The sequence below is a fragment of the Camelus bactrianus genome, chromosome 22 (genome assembly GCF_048773025.1).
Source record: "Camelus bactrianus isolate YW-2024 breed Bactrian camel chromosome 22, ASM4877302v1, whole genome shotgun sequence".
Lineage (NCBI taxonomy): Eukaryota > Metazoa > Chordata > Mammalia > Artiodactyla > Camelidae > Camelus > Camelus bactrianus.
Window position 1 is genome coordinate 29,264,429 of NC_133560.1, and position 20,106 is coordinate 29,284,534.

The 20,106-nt window shown below is 57.1% G+C and overlaps 2 protein-coding genes across 7 annotated transcripts in view; one reads left to right on the forward strand and one right to left on the reverse strand.

Annotated features, from left to right (window-relative positions):
* Positions 1 to 4,393, forward strand: part of ZBTB7A (zinc finger and BTB domain containing 7A) — an 18,737-nt gene extending 14,344 nt beyond the window's left edge. For all 5 annotated transcript variants that reach the window (XM_074351094.1, XM_074351090.1, XM_074351093.1 and 2 more), the window contains exon 3: positions 439 to 4,393. In XM_074351094.1, the coding sequence (XP_074207195.1) occupies positions 439 to 940 (502 nt within the window). In that variant the 3' untranslated portion in view covers positions 941 to 4,393. The remainder of the gene's footprint in view (positions 1 to 438) is intronic.
* PIAS4 (protein inhibitor of activated STAT 4) overlaps positions 4,356 to 20,106 on the reverse strand; it is a 27,480-nt gene continuing 11,729 nt past the window's right edge. Inside the window, exons 3-11 of one of the 2 annotated variants that reach the window (XM_074351096.1) lie at positions 16,318 to 16,402; positions 15,648 to 15,689; positions 15,200 to 15,290; positions 14,951 to 15,079; positions 14,748 to 14,853; positions 12,233 to 12,306; positions 11,980 to 12,140; positions 9,443 to 9,573; positions 4,356 to 6,450 (exon numbers count right to left, since the gene is read on the reverse strand). In XM_074351096.1, the coding sequence (XP_074207197.1) occupies positions 6,446 to 6,450; positions 9,443 to 9,573; positions 11,980 to 12,140; positions 12,233 to 12,306; positions 14,748 to 14,853; positions 14,951 to 15,079; positions 15,200 to 15,290; positions 15,648 to 15,689; positions 16,318 to 16,402 (824 nt within the window). In that variant the 3' untranslated portion in view covers positions 4,356 to 6,445. Of the gene's footprint in view, positions 6,451 to 7,352; positions 9,127 to 9,442; positions 9,574 to 11,979; positions 12,141 to 12,232; positions 12,307 to 14,747; positions 14,854 to 14,950; positions 15,080 to 15,199; positions 15,291 to 15,647; positions 15,690 to 16,317; positions 16,403 to 20,106 lie in introns of those variants that run through there. The other variant, XM_074351095.1, reaches the window with a different exon arrangement.

Here is a 20,106-nt window from a genome sequence, read left to right on the forward strand (position 1 = left end):
CACTCTGGCATCCTGCGTTGTTCCCTGTAGCATTTTTAGCACCTGGAACAGGGTCTGGTATTCAGCAGGTGCTCGATAAATGCCTGTGCTGTGAAGGCATGCACCTGCCACTGAGCAGAGCCCGTGGGGGTGGGAGACCTGTTATCTTCCTCCTTCTGTGGTTAAGAAAAAGGGTTCAGAGAGATTCAGCTGTTTCCCCAAGACCAGGCAGCAAGCAGGGTCCAAGGGGCTTTTCAGACCTTCAGGGGCCCTTGGTGCTGTCCTCAGAACGGGAAACTGCACCCGCTGGCCCCATTTCACCCGGGCCGCCTCTGGCAGCAGCTCCCCTTTCCACAAGGGTCCAGGTTTTCAGCGCCAGGCCAGCAGGGGCGGGGAGGGGGGTTGCTGTCCCCCGCGGGGGCCCAGCCGGGCGACCGCTGACCCTCGACCCGCCCACAGGCAGGACAAGCTCAAGGTGCACATGAGGAAGCACACGGGCGAGAAGCCGTACCTGTGCCAGCAGTGCGGGGCGGCCTTCGCGCACAACTACGACCTGAAGAACCACATGCGCGTGCACACCGGCCTGCGCCCCTACCAGTGCGACAGCTGCTGCAAGACCTTCGTGCGCTCCGACCACCTGCACAGACACCTCAAGAAAGACGGCTGCAACGGCGTGCCCTCGCGCCGCGGCCGCAAGCCCCGCGTGCGGAGCGGGGGGCTCGGGGGGCCCGACCCCGCCCCCGCCCCGGGGGCCCCCGCGCCGCCCGGCGCCCCCGCCCCGCCCGGCTCGCCCGACGCGCGGCGCAACGGCCAGGAGAAGCACTTTAAGGACGAGGAGGAGGACGAGGACGAGGCCAGCCCCGAGGGCCTGGGCAGGTTGAATGTAGCGGGCGCCGCAGGGGGAGGCGACGGGGGCGCCGGGGCCACCGCCGATGGCAGCTTCGCGGCTGGACTTGCCTGAAAACCAAAAAGAGAAAACAGAAACCCGAGAGAGAGAGAGAGAGAGAGAGAAAGAGAGAGAGAGAGAGAGAGAAAATCACCCACCCCCCCCCAAAAACACAAAAAAAGAAAATCTATCTATATACAGATATCTATATCTATATATATATATATATATATATATACAGATATATATATATGAAGCGTCACAGAATCTAGGGTAGTGCTTTTCTCAGATTCTTCTCCTTCATGCTCTCTCCCTCCACGGGGACCCTCGCCCCACCCCACCTGCGGCCCCTCTTCCCCCCACCCCGACAATGGCTTTCGGGGCTCGGTTTGGGGTTTTTGTGGGACACAAGGATTCTGAGCTCCCCGGGCGCCGCCGGCTCGGGGTCTGGGGTCCCATCCGAGGCTCGGTCAGGGCCCTGGGCCCCAGCAGGGGTGAGTGGGGCCTCGGGGGGCCGGGGACGGGATGGGCTTTTCCTTTCCTTTCCTCGCTGGTTTCTAGAGTCTTTTAGACAAGACCTTAAATGATTTCTGTCCGCTGTGAGCGGACGTTAAAATGGCCCCATCCTCCCACCCCCACCCTCCTTCCTCAGGGCACTTCCTAAGTGGGGGTCTCCCCCTCCATCTCCCCGCCTCCCATTCCTTCCTGCCTGTGGTCCCCCGTATCTCCTGGCCACTGGGACACAAATCTATTTATTTCCAGGTGTGGAGAAAGGGGAGAAGACGAGGTGGGGGGGACACCAGGGAGGCTCCCCGGGGTCCCCACTGCCTTCCTTCATGGCACTTACGACCCAGCGTGACCCTCGGGCCACCGCTCAGGGCTCCCTGCCACCCCTGTCTTCATCCCCTGACCCCAGCCCCCCAGACCACATGAGATGTTTGGAGATTCGAAACTTTTTGTCTTCACCCTCTTCCCTCCCCCTAGCCCTCTCCCAATTTTTTAAAGCACTTTTAAGGTTTTTTTTCTCTTCCTCCTTAAAAACAAAATTTATATATAGATATATATATATATATATGAAATATACTTTTCCTCAGAGGAGCAGGCAACAGTGTGGGGTGAGAGCCAAGAGGAGAGGGAACCCAGGGTCTCACGGTGGCAGGGATGAGGGGAGAGAATGTCCAGAAGTTCCAATGTCACAAAAGCAATAAAAACAAGATTTTACAAAATGAAAGGAAAAAAAGAAAAAAAAAACACAAGACAACCAACCACAAATAGAAGTCTTGGCACTTTGTAACAGAACGGGTACTACGCTTTATCTTAATTCTTAATTTAAAAAACATGTTTACAAGTTGCAACCAACTTCTATGAAAAGTCAAAAAGACAAAAAAAAAAAAAAGAGAGAGAGAGAGCGAGAGAGAGCAAACAAATTCCTAAAAGTCGATTTATTTTTGTACAAAATAATAAAAAAAGAAACCCACTGCAGACGTAGAATCCACTTCTGTTCCCCGAGGTGAGAAGGGTCAGGAAGGCACGGGTGAGGGTGAGGCCTTCTGAGGCGTTTGTGCTTTACCACGGGGGCCTGCCTTGCAGGCAGGACTGTGGGGTTTTTGTGTTTCTGCCGTGTCCCCACCAACCCCTCCACCCCCACCCTGTCCTGTCCTTTTTTTGGGTTCTGATTTGGAGATGTCTCATTACTTGCTAGCCATTCAGTGGCCACCCACGTCCACGGGGACCCTCCTTACCGACTCCCCAGCTCAGGGATGGGCCTGAGAGAGGGCTGGCCTTCCAACCAGCCAGAGCAACCCTGTGTCCCTGCCCTTGTCCCCAACCCTCGCTGTCCCCCGTCCTCCAACATGGCCGCCCTTCCTTGTGGCCACCGAGGAGCTGCCATCTTGGATATGCCATCCCCGTCGAGGTGGGCGACCAGGGGCCCCGTCTCCAGGGCCTTACACCCTCCCCGACACCCCTCTTTTTACTCAAAGGCACTGACTGTAATCTGGGGGCTGGCACCTGCCTCCCCCCAGCCTCTGGCTCCCCAAAGGCCCGGTGTTGACCGAGCCACAGGCCACGGATTGGGGCCAGGGCTAGGGAGACCGTGTTGCCAGAGGCCAGGGCACCCTCCCCCCTCCCCGACTGTCGCATATGCAACCCTAGCGTGGGACCCTGTAAATAGACACTCTGCTGAGCTGAGACCCTTCCTCGTCAATACCCAAGGTGTAGGGGTGTCCCTGCTCCCCACCTCCAGCCACTGGCCCATTACCCCATGCCCCTTTGTTCTGTGACAAACCCCATCTTTTTCTTGTTTTTAAAGGGAAGCTTTTTAAGAAGGCAACTTTCATCATTGTTTCTACAGGATAGTTTTTGTTTCTTCCTGCTCTCCCCCTACCCCCCCGAGCCCGTCAGCCCCCCAAATGTCTCAGGACCCCCCCTCCTGAGGGGGGTGGCAGGGGAGCCCAGGGCCGGGTGGCCCCGTCCACAACCCAGCGTCATGGGGCGAGCTCTTGCTGAGAACCATCTGTGGAGGCCGAGCGGAGAGCTCAAGTGCCCAGGCCAGGGACCCCCCCACCCAACTCCAGCTCCCAGAGAGGTTCCCCGAGGGGACAGCCCTCTCCCCACTACTCATACACCCCCTCGCAATAAAACCAACTGAAAAAATCACAGCTGTCGTCCTGGCCAGTGGGGGCGACCGAACTTGGGGGATCGAGGCCTCTGGGACTATGGCGGGGGCAAGGGCCGAACCCCGCCGAGCACACTTTAACACAAACCTCCTCGGGAATTGCACTAAACCCTTGCCCCTAGCTCTGCGCTCAGCTTCTGCCAGCCCTGCCCATCCACTCCGCCTTAACCCCTCTCCTGCTGCCCGCCAGCCCGTCCCGGGGGCCGCAGCATCTGCATGGGCCCAGTGCCGGGACCCGCGCCCTCCCAGCCCAGTCCCCCAACTCCGCGCAATCACATACTGTATATAGACGTGGATCAATTTTATTTTTATTCTTTAAATTAAGGTCGTGATAAAGTGTTGCCAAAGATACTGCTGAATTCTTGCGTTTCAGGAAACAAACAAACAAAAATATTTGAGGGGAACGTGCTGACTGGTCAGAAAGGACACAGCAAAAAGTTTTTTTGTTTGGTTGTTTGGGGTTTTTTTTTTGTGGTTTCTTTTTTTGGGGTGTTTTTTTAACTGCCTGGTACAAAAAAAAAAAAAGAAAAAAGAAAAACAGCAAAATTGTTATTTCCATCATCTTGGTGAAGTTGTGTGGATGTGTGTGCGCGTGTGTGCGAGAGTGAGGTCCAGGTGGGGGGCTCCAGGTGGGGGCTCCAGAGGGGCACACCGGGGCAGGGGCAGGGGTCCCTGACAGGATGGTGGGGGACGGAGCCCTCACCTGGAGCGGTCGCCAGCCTTCAGGACCAGGGAGAGAGAGATTAGCACCCTTGCTGCTGCACCTGCCTAGCCCCGACCTTGATCCCCACCCTGCCTTTTGAGATTAAGAGAAAAAAAAAGCAAAAAAAAAAAAAAAAAAAAATCAAAAACCAGTGAATGTAAAGTGCCGGACCAGGCCCAGCCGGGCTCGGGTGTGGGCCTGGGCCTGGGCCCTGCGGGCTCCCCCGGGCCGTACCAAAGTCTGCCCCCATGGGCGGCTTGCCCAGGAGGCCCTTTGTGGCCATCCTGTCTTGTCACCCTGTTTGTACATGGCTGTCCCTTTGCTTCTTTCTAAAGGGGTGGGGGGTGTCTTGGGTAGGAGGGGAGGGAGTCCCCCAGCCCCTTCCAGGGTCTTCTGGGGAGTCTGCACTACTGAGACCCACTGGCCGTGGTTGTGACTGCCTCATCACAGGTCATGGGACGGAGGCAGGGGCCAGGGCCCCCCCAGGACCGAGGCAGTCCAGGCAGCCGGGATCGTAGGAGGTGAGACCAAGAGAGTGAAAGGAAAAGCGGGGAAAAAAAGTAAAAATCAACAAAAAAAAAAAGAGCAAAAATCCTATTTTTTTGAGAAAGAAAGATATTTATATTTGCAGTTTTATTTTAAAAAAGTTATTTAAGCTGAGGAAGCAGCCTTCCTTGAATGGGCGATGATGGCTGGCGCAGGACGGGTCAGGGCCTGGGGCTCGGGCACCCCAGGAGCCATAACCTCAGAGTGAGACTAGCTCGCACTAAATATATAGATTTACATGTGGGATGGGGGCAGGGCAGGAGATGGAGGGGGCTAAGGAGAACCTCCCCCATCCCTGCCTGAAGGCTGCGGCCAGGGGTCCTGATGCCCAGGGTCCTCCCCGCCCTGCCCGGGCCCAGACACGAGGTGCCTTGGACTTTGGGGGGCCAGGCCTGGTGGAGAAGGGCGGGGGGCAGCGCCCACAGGGTCACAGAGCACAGAGCAGACATTCCATAGACTGTATTTGAGAGTCTTTATAAAGTGTGGGAGATTTAAAAAAAAAAACAATTGATAAAAATGCACTTTTTGGGGGTGGGGAGGGAGAAGCTTTGAAAGTAATAAAAAAAAAAAACAAAAGGACAAAAGATGATGAAAAACCAGACAAAAAAATCATTTTTCTTGTACATAAAAAAACCACTAAACGCAGCCTGTTACGACCGCTGCTGCCTCATTTGCCTGATTTTGATGTTCTTTGTGTTTTGTTGGGGGAAGGTTTGGGAGTGGGGATGGAGGGTTTGGGGGGCCCCTCTACTCGGGTTCCAGGAGGGGACCTCAAGTTCAGCCTGACTCTTCCTACCAGGCCTGGGAGGCAGGGGTCTGCACGCAGCGACCCTGCCTCTGGGCTCCCAGGGTGGGGTGGGTGTTGCCAGCAGTGCCAGGCCCAGGGCCCCTACAGAGGAGGTGACCCACACCCCTGGGCACAGGCGGGTGCCACCAGGTGAGGGCGGGGGTGGGTGGGGAGAACCGGCTGGGCGGGCTCCTTGGTCACCTTCAACTGCAGGGTATTTTGAGGCCCTGGGTGGGATGGCCTTGGCCAGGGAGCCCCAAGTCAGCCAGAGGGCCCCAAGATGCAGCCCTACAATGGGTCTCTGTGACATGATCCACGATCTGAGCTCACTGCTCCCCCAACCCCTGGGGGGAATGGGTTGCGGCCCCCTCCTCTGGGTTGGGGTCACCAAATACCACCACTTCAAGGGCCCTGGGGAGTGCCCTCCCTCCAGTCCCCAAATCAGACTGGGGCCACCTGGGCCGGGTTGGGGGTGGGGTGATGGAGGGACACCAAGGGGGCACAATGGCCACACCACAGCCTGGGAGAGGATGGACAGCCCTTGCCTGGAAATGCCACAAAGGCAGGAGCTTGGGGAGGGGTTCGGAGTGCTGGTTCGGTGTGGGGAGTGGGGGTCCTCCGTCAGCAGCAAGGTCGCTTGTTTGTGTTCCTGTAGACCCAGGTCTCCTGCTCAGGCTGGGTGGCACCCAGTGCAAATAGAAGATGTTATGGATGGTGAGCCAGCCATGAAGGAGACTGGAGGCCTCTGGTCAGAACGGTGGAGGAAGGTTCTAAGCCACTGGGCCCTGGAGGGCGTCTTCGCTCACACTCCCTTGTCTCCTCTGCTGAGGGGGGAGGCTTTGGCTCTTCATCAAGTTCACACACTGTTCACCCTAGTGAAACAGAGGTTTTAGCATATTTGGAGAATTATGTAACCATCACCTCTATCTAGTTCCAGAACATTTTCAACACCCCACAAAGAAACCCGTTCCCTATTAGCAGTTACTCCCTATCTCTACCCCAGCCCCTGGTACCCTCTGACCTCTGTGGATTGGCCCATTCTGGATGTTTCACATCCATGGAATCACACACTGTGCGTCCATGTCTGGTTCTCTGAGCATCGTGTTCTCAAGGTCCGTCCACGTGGTAGTGGGTGTCAGAACTGCCTTCCTTTTTAAGGCTAACATTCCACTGCACGGATGGAGCACATTTTGTGTGGCCATTCACCTGTCGATGGACACCCAGGTTGCTTCCCAACAAACCTTTGGCTGTTGTGAATCGTACTGTTACGAACACACGTGCCAGTGTTTCTGTGAACCTGTTTCCATTTACCCTGGGGCAGATACCTCAGAGAGGAGCCGCTGGGTCAGATGGCAACTCCAACCTGGGACCCTTCCACCAAGGCTGCCCCATCTCACATTCCCACCGGCGCCCTCCAGGGCTCTGCGTCCTCATCCTCGCTGACCCGGTGCGGGTGAGCCATGGGGCGGCCTCCCGTGGTCGTGAGCTGCGTTTCCCTGGTGACTGGAGATGTTGAGCATCTTTCTGAGCTTACTGAGCATTTGCGTATCTTCTTGGTCACCCAGGGGGCCAGGGACGGTCCTGGGATTCAGTGGCTGTCTGAATTCCTTGTCCGGCCCAGCAAACACACTGGACCTGGCAGCTCAAGATGCAATCTTCCTCATTTGACCAAATGCTGTGCCTTTGGAACCCGAAGGCTGTGCAGCACATGGCGGGAAGTCTTGTCCTTTGCTCCCCGCCACAGCCCCGATACACAGAGAAGCGGACGCCTCAGTGGCTTCACCTTGACTTTTTTATTTGCGTTTTTAAAAAACAATTAAATTAGAATACAAATATTAGAAAACAGCGGCCCTCGGCTGCCAGTGCAGGCGGAGGGCGGTGGGGGCCGAACTGCACAACCGAGTTTATACAGTAAAACTGAATTTGTCCTCGACCAGATTTGTGTCCCTTTCTTCTTTAGACCTGAAATGATATTGCTTCCTGACTAGATTTGTTTATATAAAGAAAAATTATTCTGGGGCTTGGGAGTGGGGACGTGGGGAAGAAGAAAAGCAAAAAGGACGGTGGGCACAGGCAGTCTGGAGAACCAGGGGTGGCCTCCGGGGGCAAGGGTGCTGGGTTGGGGGCTGGGCACCCAGCTGCGGGTCCCTGGAGGCATCTGGGGCAGCTGTGGGAGCCCCGTGGTCACTGGACCCCAGGCCGGGGGCCACCTGGGGCCAGGCGGGTAGCTGAAGGGCGGCCCAGCCCAGTCCTGTTGGAAGACGAGACTGAGGCTCCCAGGGGGAGGGGGTGCCGGGCAGGCCTCATACCCGTCAGAAAACCCAAGAGCAAGAAAAGGGGGAAGGAACTGCCCCAAATGGAGAGGCCGGGCAGGTCCCTGCTGCCCCTTGGAAGTGGCCGCCCCGCGCCCTGCTGAGGAGGGGCGGGTGACGGCGGCACCCGTGGACATCTGCGCTGTTCCGTAGGGAAGTTAACCTGAATTGGAGTTACCGAGGTAGCTGGCTAGAAAACTGAGACCCCCCCACGCCACACGGTGCCGCACTCTGGGGCCCCCGCCTTCCACAGGCGGTCCTGGCCACATGCCGGGTCTTCAAAATACCAAGTTATTGCACTTTCAAAAAATACAACACATCTGTGGCTAAACCCTCCCCAGCCCACCACTTCCCCCCCGCTGCCCCACCCCTGCCACCCGCCCCCCATCATCCCCTCCCCGCCCCCACCCACTCCATGGCTTCTTGGCTAAAACGCTCCCTGCTCCAGGGTCTCAGCAGAGGACACGTTTGCAAAGAGAGAAAAAGCAAAGGAACAGACGAATGTCGAAGTCGTGTCTGCTGCCGGGGAGAGGGCCGCATGCCCGGCAGTCCTCCCTGAGCCCCCACCGCCCGGTCCCCTGCACCAGCTGGAATGGTCGTCCGGAGGCGCGGCATCCTGGGCCCGCCCGCCCTTCCCAGGGTCAGCTGTCTTTGGGCTCTGACTCCGGCCGAGGAAGCAGCTGTGTGGGTGGCTGGCCTTGTTTTTAAGTTTGATTTTTCTTTGTTTTGTTTTTCTTTTTTTTTTTGTACTTTTTTTGTCATTTTACTTTTTTTAATCCTCCGATAGAGTCCAGAGGTACAGGTGCCAGGAGCCAGGGAAAGGGTTGGAAAAACAAAATGAACAACAATAAAAAGAAAAAAAAAACACCCACCCCTCCCTCTGCGCCCGAGGCCCGCCTGCGCCCTCTGCGCGGTGAGCACCAGGGAAGTCGCGCGTCCGGCCGGCGGCGGCGGGCGGTCAGCAGGCCGGCACCAGGCCCTTCTGGAAGGGGCAGCGGCGCTTGGGCCGGGGGCCTTCCTCGTCCTCGTCTTCTTCATCTTCCTCTTCCTCCTCCTCTTCCTCTGAGGACGACGAGCTGTCCAGCGTGAGGTCCACCACGTCAGCTCCCGGCTTCCCGTTCTCTAGGCCGCCCGCCGCCCCACCCCCGCCGCCGCCGCCTCCGGTGCCCCCAAGAGCACCGCCGCCCCCGCTGTTGACGCTGGGGGTGGGTAGGAGCCCACTGGCGTCCGAGGTGCCTGCGGGAGACAGGGACAGATGCTCGGGATGGCTGTCGAGGAGCTGAGGCCGGCGAAGGGTAGGCCAGCCGTGTCGCGCAGCACACCTCTGAGGACGGGGTGAGGTGGCCTGACGCTGCCGGGTCCCCCACGCTCTGCACAGGGCCCAGCACACAGCGAGCACTCACTAACCACCTCAGCCACCCTGCTCCAAGGGGATCGACTCCCCGGGATGGTTGTGTTTTAGACAAAAAGGCCACACAGTGGATACAAGTCTAACTCAAAGAGTGCCAAACCCCGGAACAGGGATTTGGGTCAAGCCTGGGTGAAGCCTCACCGAGCACGAGGATGGGGCACTGGGGGCTGCAGCTGCGCTCCTTCTCGGCGCGGATCGGGCACCACGAGCCGTCCACCAGGTACTCGATTTCGTCGGCGTCCTCACACTCACTCAGGATCTTAGAGAGGAGCCTGGGGGCGGGAGGAGTGGGTGCTGATTCCTGGGCCACACCCTGCTCTCCTGGATGGGGTGAGATGCCTGCTGAGCCACTTCCTTCTCTGCAGAAGCGGCTTTGGGGCAGCACTGGCCAGGCCTGGTGACCTGGGGTTCCAGGAGGGCCTGCAATGAGCTACTCGTGGCAAGGGGACTGCGGTGACAGCCGGCCGGGGCAGAGAATGGGGCCTGCCCTCCAATTACTCGAGAGCATGAGGCCTAGGGGGCCACTTGACCCCCTAAATGAGGGGCTCCCACCCTCCCATCCTGATTCTGTGTTGCCCCTGTTTTTACAGATGAGGAAACAGGCTCAATTCACCTGGGAACAGAATGAGCCCACATAATTCCCATATGGCCAGCAGCAACCCCAGAGGGCCCCATGGCGAGCTGTGGCCCTGGGCACTGTTCTCTGAGGTACAGCCAGCAAGGCCCATTTTACAGTTGGGGAAACTGAAGCCTGGGATGGGGAGGTGAGTCCTCCTGAGGCCACAAGGCCAGGCAGCAGCAGGCCTGGGTTCAGGTCCTAACCCCCAGCTACTTCCTGACCACCAGCCTTGGTCTCTCTGTCTGCAGGATGAGGCAGGCACAGGGCCCACCATCTCCAGCAGCTGCAGGGATCTGAGGAGTGGCCAAGTGCCCATACCAGGCTGGGTGCAGGGAACATACCAGAGCCCCCAGCGTTTGTTCAACCTCAACGCTGCACCTGCCTCTAGGTGACTTCGACCACCTGGGTCGTGGTCACGCAGGAGGGAAGCCTTGTGTAGGACACCGCTGTGGCTGACGTGGACCCTCCCAGGCCCACCTTGAGGCCTTGTCTCCACCGTCACACTCACAGACCCACCACCCCAGGGTTACCCTGGTGTGAACACAACTCTCCCTGCAATGCACTTCACTACCTGGAAAACTCCTACTCACCCTCCAAAGCCCCACTCTATGGCTTATCTCCAGGCAGAGCACAGACAACAGGAATTATCTGTGTCTGGCTTGGTCCCCCCACCCCTCATGCCCAGTTGGGAGTTCCCTGAACGCAGAGTCTGGGACAGAGTCCTTTTGGGGACCCCTGAGTCACTCAGCTCAGGGCCAGGAACAAAGTGGTAGAGCCTCAAGGAATAAATGCATAAATCAAAGACCCTAAGCCTCCCTGGCTACACCCAGGCTCCATGGGCTAGTGGAATTGCAGTCTGTGTGGGACACCATCACAATGCCCAGCCCCAGTCTTTTCTGTCCCTAGAGCTGTCACAGTTACCACCACCCAAGCCTGGGTGGCCCACTCCAGGCCTGTGGGGGGGAAGTCGGGCTCTGGGCCGCACAGCTGCCAGGCCGGGAACAGAGCTGCCATTCAGGCCCAGCCCTTGTGCCCGGCCCCAGGGGCCTCCTCACTCTACCCTGAGGCTGGACTGCATGGGGGTGGCAGCTCAGTCCTCCTGGGGAGAGGACCCAGGCTCAGAGCTTGCCATAGTGTGGTCAGAGTCCCAGCCTGGCCACCTGTGAGCTGGGGGGAACCTTCTGAGCCTCAGCTTCCTCATCTGTAAGGTGGAGAGGATCAAGGTCCAGCTCCCAGGATGGTTGAGAGGGAGGGCTTGGCAGGACCTCACGTGCGGTGATCAGATGGAGACAAGTGGCTGACCGTGGGGACAACTCACACGTGGCCACTGCAGGTCGCGGCCACTCCCTTCCCCACAGCATGTGCCCTAGCTGCACCTCGGCCGCCACGCACTGGTGTGGGCCGTGTAGCCGGTGATTCAGAGAGTGGCTACCAGACTCAGCCATGCTGCCCCTGGCCTGCTCCTCCCTGGGCCACCCTGTTCCCTCCCCTGCCCCGGCTCTGGGGACAGAAACGGGTGTGGCTGGCGCCTGGCAGGAGCTGGTCAGTCAGGTGCTAGGCTCAGTTTCTGGAAACCTAAGACCAGAGCAAAGGTTCCTTTTTGGGGAGAATGGCCTTTTTCCCCTCGTTCCCCTGTGGCAAGGGGAGGGCCTGCCAGTCAGACTGGGGAGGCAGACTGGCCACAAGCTGGCACTACCTAGCAAAGGGACCAACAGAAAGGGCCAGAGTTTTGGGGAGACATATCCCCTTCACCGTCCTACATGCAGGATGTGACGGAGCCTGTGCTGAATGCCACCCAGGAAGCAGCTTCCTGAATCGTGCAGCGAGGTCACGTGGAAAGCAACAGTGGACCTCCCTAGCCCTGCTTCTGAACCCTAAGTGACACCATTGCCACTGCACAGCAACACCCCTGACATGTCCCACAGGGCTGCCCAGAGGTCCCAGGAGGAGGAGCCACAGAGGCCTCACAGGTTGCCTGGCTCCATTCCTCCTTCCACAGGGGCCCTGAGAGGTGAGAGCTTGAGCCCAGCACAGCCCCATGAGCGCCCCGGCGACTCACCCATCGATGATGAGCTGGTCGTAGGGGGCCGGCTTGTCGCACACCGGGCACATCCAGGTGGGCTTCTTCTCATTCATCTGGAGGTAGAAGACGGCGTCGAAGCACTGCAGGTGGGCGCAAGTCTCCGCGCGGCAGGGCACCGACAGCCGCATCTTCACCAGCTGCGGAGCCGGGAAGATGACAAGGTGTGAGTGGCCACCCGGCCCAGTACCGCCCGCCTGGCTGCCCCAGGCCACCGCGCTCCCTCACTCACCGGGCAGATGAGGGAGACCCGCACGCCCGTGGTGGCGATCTCGCTGTCAGGGTCTAGGCGCAGCTTCTCTTTGACTGTGGGGAAGGGGCAGCCTAGATCAGCAGGGAAGGGACGGAGATGCCTGCAGGCCTGAGGCCAGAGGCGGGTTCTCTGCAGCACTCAGAGGTGCTCGGAGGGCAGCAGCGAGCACGCTCGGCACCCTTGTTTCAGAAAGGCAGCGTTTCACATAAAGAGCACCCTAATACCCACCTCCAGGATGATGAGACATGAGTTTTAGCTCCAGGGCGAGGGGCTACAGAGACCACCTACATTAAAAACCTCTGGGCAGCAGCTAGTTATTTCTGGGTGCGTGACGATGGGGGACAGGCCCCCCAAATAAGCCTGCCCTGCTGGGGCTTTTCATGACCCATGTGACTTTTCTGAAAAGATCCAGGCAACAAGCAGCTAACACAGGCCACCTACTGTGACTGTTAATTCCCATGAAAACCATCCCTGAGGACTCTGGGGTGGGTGAGGCAGTGCCGACGGCCTCCTGCACACTCCAAGGGCTGGGAAGCCCTGATGCCAGGTCAGGAGTGCCTACCACGGACCCGGGGGGCAAGAGCAGGCCCACGAGCGCGGCTCTCTGGCACCATCTGAGTCTGCTTCTCTATCAGATGAGAAGACAGTGGGTACCTGCCACTAAAGCCACCCTACCGCAAACACACAAGGCTGGAAAAAGCCTGGAAGGAAACTCGCCCACTGCAGCCCTGGGGATGGGCCTGCAGGGGGTGCAGGGAGGCTGGCGGACGCACCTGAGGGGCACCTCGTTAAACTTCATTCCCAGATGGCTCAGGAGAAGATCAACCCCGGGCCCTGCAGTGGGGGAGGCCACCTTGCTAGGGGCCTGGAACTGCCCCTCCCCCAACACAACTCCTGCGCCCTCTCCTCCAGAAAGCCGATCCCACAGGGGGCTGAGGGTGACTTGCCAGCTTGCCCCCTGCCCCCTCTCCCCCACCACTCCCCCACTGTCCCTAAGGTCACACCAGTCATTCACACCTCAGTATGAATTTCTACCCTGTGGCTCCCCTCTCTGGCTAACAAGTGCTAACTGATGGTGGACCCAGAGGCCTCGGCCCCTCTAAAAGACCCAGGACAGCTAAGAATGGATGCAGCATCCACTGTTTCAAAGCAAGGCCTCTTCCTCCCCTACCTAAGAGAGGCAAGGCGTGTGCAGCAGAAAAGGTTCAACAGAACTTCGTGGCCGAAACTAGAGAGGAACAAATGCAGCAGCGGTGATGCCCGGCAGGAGGCTGGCTGCAGAGAGGGAGCCCTGCCCAGCACAGGCCCAGGCTGGCACGCACAGAGCGACACACACCCTGAGGGCCCCCAGCACTGCCTTAGGCCTTGGCTCCTGGCTGGTCACTGAGGAGTTAAGCCTCCACCAGCCGGTCCCCCCCCTGTAGCCCCTGCTGCCTAGATGAGCCCTACCCAGCCCTGCACCAATCCGTGCACCTGCCAACAGGCACTGCGGCTAGCCGAGCTGCTGCAGGGAGCCTGCCTCCTCTGGTCAAGCTGGCCACCGTCCCTGCAGGCCAACAGGCAGGTGAGGGTGGGGCTGAAGGAAAAGGGCCCTTTGTGAAAAGAGAGAGGTGGTGGAGCAGGGCGCCTAGGCAGAGGTCCCGGGGTCACAGCCCCCTAACTCGGCCATTCTGCACCCCAACGTCTGTCCCCACTGGTCAGACTGGGACACGGCCAGGTCCCACTGCCCAGAGCCATTGTGAGGCTGGGGTCAGAAGCCAAGCCAGGCGGGCGTCTGGGCAACCCGGGAGGAAACTCCTGAGTACTACTGTGTGCCGGGCAGCCCCGCTCCGCTGCTGGTCTAAGGGGAGGTTTTGGCTTCGTTAAAATGCCCTCTGTATTCTCACCCCCTTTCTTCGGTTGTTAGAGCACAACACCAAATGAGTGGTCTCGGCTTTCTGGTCAGACCTTCATCACCAGGCATGCACCTCCGCCGTGAGCCCGTCTTCTGCTCCAACTCTCTGAGCCCCGGCCCCGACCCTGACCTGCCCCATCCCCTGCAGGGCAGCCAGAAGCACCTGCCTGAGCACAGACCACGTGGGTCGGCCCCTCCCAGCAAGGCTCCAAGGCTCCTTGCCGCATGTGCTTGGCCGGTGGACCCCGACAGCCCCCACCCTAGCTCTCCTTGCCCTACTCACTGGGCTCCCTGGGGCCTGTCAGCACTCCTTGCTCATCCCTGCCTCAGGGCCTTTGCACTGACGGTTCGCTGCCTGGCTCCCCCTCCTCCTTCCACACCCTCCAGAGACCTCTCAGAGCTCCCTAACCCCCAGGGTGATAGCTGGGCCCTGGGAGGTCAAGGTGCCCTGTCAGGGGGCCCCTCACAGGCAACACGCTCCCATGAGGACTGGGCCTGCACCTCACACCCGGGACAGGGAACGTCTGAGATGATGGAGCTGCAACCACCCCCGGGGGCCGTGGGAGCCCCACCCATCAGCACAAAGGCCCCAGGGCTCACCCAGTGCCTTGCACAGCTCCGGGTGCTTAACCCCGATGGTCTTCAACCTCTGCAGCAGCTCCGAGGAGGTCAGTTGCCGCACCAAGTACAAGGCCACGGAGTAACTCTGAGGGCGGGGGAGGGGAGTCAAGACTGAGCTGGAGGAAGGGTGGGTGACTGGAGGGGGTAGGAGGGAAAGGGCAGGGGTGGCAGGGCGCGCTCACCTTGCCATAGTTGCCCCAGGTGACGGTGATGCGGTTGGTGGCCGAGGACAGGTACATGAGGTGCGTGAGGTTGATGGGGCGGCACGGCCTCTTGGGCTCCACGCCAGGTTTATTTGAGGGGTAGTAGCCCTGAGAGCAAACAGACCAGCTCACACCATCGCCGAGGTGTTCGGCGTCACCCCCTCTACTCTCTGTTCTCTGCCCCCTCCCCCCCACCACCACAGATGCCGGAGGCAGGGCCGCACTCACCGGGACAGAGCAGTAGCTGTGGTTGACCTTCACTGCAATGTTGGGTGGGTACTGGTCTTCCTGGGGGCTGCTGGTGTCTGAATAGCAGATTCTGCAAGGACAGTGGGGACCATAGGGCCGCAGCACCTCGGGCACGGGAGGGCCCGCTGGGACGGCAGGGAGGACAGACGGTGGATGGAGGCGACAGAGGCCCTGTCAGGCCTGATGGGTAGATCTCAATGCTGGACTGTAAGTGGGAGGTGTCAGGGGTCCCGTGTCTGGCCTGAGTGGGGCTGGATAGTGATGCCCCACAGACAAGGCCAGATAACAAGAAAGGAGAAGCAGGGGGTTCTGAGAGGGGCCTGGGGCGGGACATGGCAGGACGTTGGCCACCCAGGGTCAGGGAGGTAGAGTCAGGTAAGGGTCCCTGCCGTGCCCCCGCCCGGGGTCCTGGCACACCTGGGCTTACCTCAGGACGACCTGCACGGCCTTAATCCCGGGCTGCAGTTCTCTGTGCACGGGGAGGAGAAGAGGGGTCAGTGGGGGAGCGTGCCGGGAGCCACTCTGATCCTTTGCTGGGGACTGTGGGCCCCTCCTGGGCCAGCTGGGTGGACTAACCTGTTACCTTCTATAACAACCAAAGGCCAAGGGGTACTATCTAGAACATTCTCTCCTGCCATTGACTCACTGGTGACTTGGGCAAATGACCTCCTCTCTCTGAAAAGTGGGGGGCTGGTGTGGATAGTGGGTTAGTGGGTGCCTGACAAATGGCTGGAGATGGAGGCCTCAGAGAGCAGAGTCGCAGCCCGGAACCAGCCTCCAACCGTCATCTGCTACAGCCCAGTGTCCTCACCGGGCAGTCCCGCCCCCACGACACTGGTGATGTCTGGGGACGTCTCTGGTGGTCATGGCGGGGCGCTCCTGGCATGGGGACAGCAGGGCCAGGGAGTCTGCTCCACACCCCCCCAAGAGAACGCAAGCCCCGATGCTGGCAGCACCCAGGCGGGGCTCTGTTAAAGAAGGACGGCTGGCCTGCCTCAGGGCTGTGGGTCAAAGGCCATGAGAGCACGGGCCCCGAGCAGGCTGGGGCCTCCCTTCCCCCAGTGCTGAGCCCAGGTTCTGCAGTGGCCCTGGCGCACCTGGAGTTCCGGATCAGCTCCACCTGTCTGGGCGTCAAGGCGAAGATGCATGGGCTCTCCTGAAGCTTCTCATTATTCTGTGGAACTGGAGACAAATTCGGGGTCAGGGACACGTTTGGTTCCTGGCGCAGGCGCTGACCATGGTCATTCCTACAGGCCTGGCCATCTTTAGACTGGGAAGCAGGAAATGGGAGGCTGAGCCCCATCCATGTGGCTGGACATGTAGGCTGGACGGGGGACCTCCAGGGATGGGGGATCCTGCCCCTTCTTGGGGCCACTAACCACAGCCTATGGTTCAGGGAACACTTGTGTCCCCCACGCCCCCCACTGAGGGCCACTCGGGGAGTAACAGCCTTCTCAGCCCTCCAGAGTTCAGGCATCTACTCAAGAGGACTGAGAGCTGTTCGTGCCAGGAGAAGAGCCCGGCAGGCTGGCAGGAGACAGCACGACAGGCCAAGTGCCCTCAGGTCAGCCGCTTGCTCCAGGTCCGAGAGACACCAGTGACTGCCCTGTCCCTAAATCGCAGGGCTGTTCCAGGCACCTGTGAGCATGTGCCCAACTGTGAGGCACTCGGCCCAGGTCCTGCACGTGATGGGTTCTCAGTGGGCCCTGCACAGCACTGCCAGAGGGGACAGGGCACAAGCTGAACAAAATCCTGCCTCAGGCACTCACGGGCTGGCCGAGGAGATAAGGAATTGAACCAGCAGTAAAAGTCCAAGTGCACAAAATCAGAGTCACAGAGCAGTCTGGCCTGGCTCACAGTGGGAAGTGTGAGGAGGGCAGCAGGGCCAGGGCACACAGAGCCATGCTCGCGTCACAAGGCACCCACTGGAGACCCCCTAGAGGCTAGGGGAGTCGGCCAGGGGACTGAGACCTTGGTGGTGAAGAGCTGGGTCTTTACTCTCAGTCGTACCTGCACTGAGAACCCCAGGTGCGATCAGAAAGTGCTCTGGCCTGGATGAGAAAACACAGCCTTCCAAAATGTGTGTGTGGAAGGCAGCTAAAGCAGTCGTGAGAGGAAAAGTTATAGGTTTAAGTGCTTCTATTAAAAAAAAATGAAAAGGGTTTAAAATGAATGACATATGCTTCCTCCTTCCACAAGAAGCTAGAAAAAGAAGAGCAGACTAAAAGCAAAGCCATTAGAAGGAAGGAGATGAAGATGGAAGCCGATGAAACAGAAAGCCCAGTACACGACAGACGGCCCAACAGCACCCAAGGTTTCTGATAAACACCTAGTCAGACCGGACAGTCAGACAGTGAGAACATGAACTATCAGAGACGAAAGGTGGACAACAGGACAGACCCTACAGCCTTCCGGTTCAATCGAGGCAGTCGTAAGCAACGTCATGCCAGTAAGTTCACCGATTTAGATGAAATGAACAAATTCTTCCAGAGATGCATATTACCAAAACTGACACCAAGGGATATAGAGAGTCTGAAAAGCTTTTTATCAGTTAAAGAAATTGAATTCATAATTAAAAACCTTTCCACAAAGAAGACTGCAGGTCCAGATTGGTGGATTCTATCAAATGTTTAAGGAAGAATCCATATAAACTTTATATATAAACTTTTTCAGAAAACAGAGAAGGAAGAAAACTTCTCAACTCATTTTATGAGGCAGCATAACTCTGCTTCCAAAACCTGACAATAATGCATCAAGAAAGGAAAAACACAAACAGCTCTCATGAACATAGATGTAAAAATCTTTAACAAAATACTAGCAGACAGCCAGGGCCCCTGGGATTTGGCCTACGAATGCAAGATTGGTTTAAAACCTCCGCACGTCGACTTAGAATGGCTAAAATGATAAGACCAACAATTCCAACTGATGAGGATGTGGAGTAACCAGAACTTTCTGCTGGGGGTGATGGTGGTTGTAACATGGTACAATCACTTTGGAAAAATGGTTGGGCACTTTCTAATAAAGTTAAATCTAAACCTACCCTATAACCAGCAATCTGCTGTTAGGTATTTCCCAAATAAACGTCTACAAAAAGACCTGTGCAAGAATGCTTGGTAAATTTATTCCTAGTAGCCCTAAACTGCAAACAACTCAAGAGCCTGCCAACGGAAGAACAAGCAAGATGTGTTACAATCATACAATAAAATAAAACTTGTTATCTATACATTGACATGGATGAATCTGAAACCCAAAACGCTGAGCCAGAGAAGGCAGATGCAAAGAAGTATGTGCTGCCTGTGTGTTGTGTCACATTCCGGAACAGGCAAAATGAACCTGTGTGACAGAACTCGGAACAATGGTGGCCTTTGGGGCCAGGGTAGGCAAGGACTGTCAGGGAAGGGGCACGTGGAAACTTAACAGTGACGGGAATGTTCTGTATTTGATGGCACTTGGTTTACTCGGGTACGTTCATTTGCTAAAACTCAAATTACACCCTAAATATCTGGAATTCACTGTATGTAAATTATACCTCAATGATTAAAAATATAAAACTGCACTGAGAAGTGGTGATCATTATGTAATGCATAAAAATACCAAGTCACTATGTCGTACACCGGAAACTAATATCAGATTATAGGTCAATCTTACTCAATGTATAAGCCAGAAAAAGGAAAAAAAAAATACTGTATGACATATCACTTATATGTGGAATCCAATAAAAAAAAAAAAGACAAAAGAATTTATTTACAAAACAGAAACCGACTCACAGACATAGAAAACAAACTTATGGTTACCAGGGGGAAGGGGGTGGGAAGAGATAAACTGGGAGTTTGAGATTTGTAGATACTGACTGGTATACATAAAATAGATAAACAAGTTTATACTGTGTAGCACAGGGAACTATATTCGATATCTTGTGGTAGCTTACGGTGAAAAAGAATATGAAAACAGATATAAGTATATTCATGTACGACTGAAGCATTGTGCTGTACACCAGAAACTGACACAACATTGTAAACTGACTATATACTTCAATTAAAAAAAAAAATCTCACTTCAATGTAAAAATAAATTTGATGAAGCAAAAAAACCAAAACACAAATAACACCAATACCCCCCCCAACAAAACCCACTACACTGGGCAGTCATGTGACTGGAAGACTGGAAGAGGTGGAGAAGTCTGATAAACACTGACGAGGCCGCGCTGGCAGGAGGGAAAGGCTCTGCGGAGAAGCCGGAACAGACCCCGGACCACGGCCACCGGCGCCGGTAGACGCGCGCACGCGCAGCAGGACCACGCCTGCCGCCCGACGCGACTCCAGATGGTTTTTATCAGCAGAAGACTGTTAATGACCTAGGTGCCCACCCGTGTGGTCTGGTCAACATCCACACGGGACCCCACACAAGGGAATACTATGCTACCGTGAAAACAGGTGCTCCGATACAGACTCATCCCCAAGATGGTTTTAAGTGAAAAAGGCAGGTGCGGAGCAGGGGTTGCTATTTGTGTAATCAAAACCCAAAACCGAGGGAGGGGCTCTGTGCAAGAGCTGTCTCTGGGGGTGCGAGAGCTGGCCACATGTCAGCCTTGGAGTGGCCACGAGGTAAGGCGTCTGCCTTTTTCATACTGCAAACCCGTCAGAAGAGCGATGGCCCGACTGTCCCTGTAACGAGTAGGGGTGTAAATATTTTCGGCTTTGTAAGCCACGTGGCTTATGCCTCCACGTCCCCACTCTGCCCTGCACCACGCAAGCCGCCAGTGAGAGCTGAGCACAGGCCTGGCGTGGCCAAGACCAGCAGGGAACAGGCCCTGGTCAGCCCACCCCTACTTCCGAAGTCCAAAGCAGCACAATGGGGAAGCTATTTAAAAAGCAAACACAATTCAAA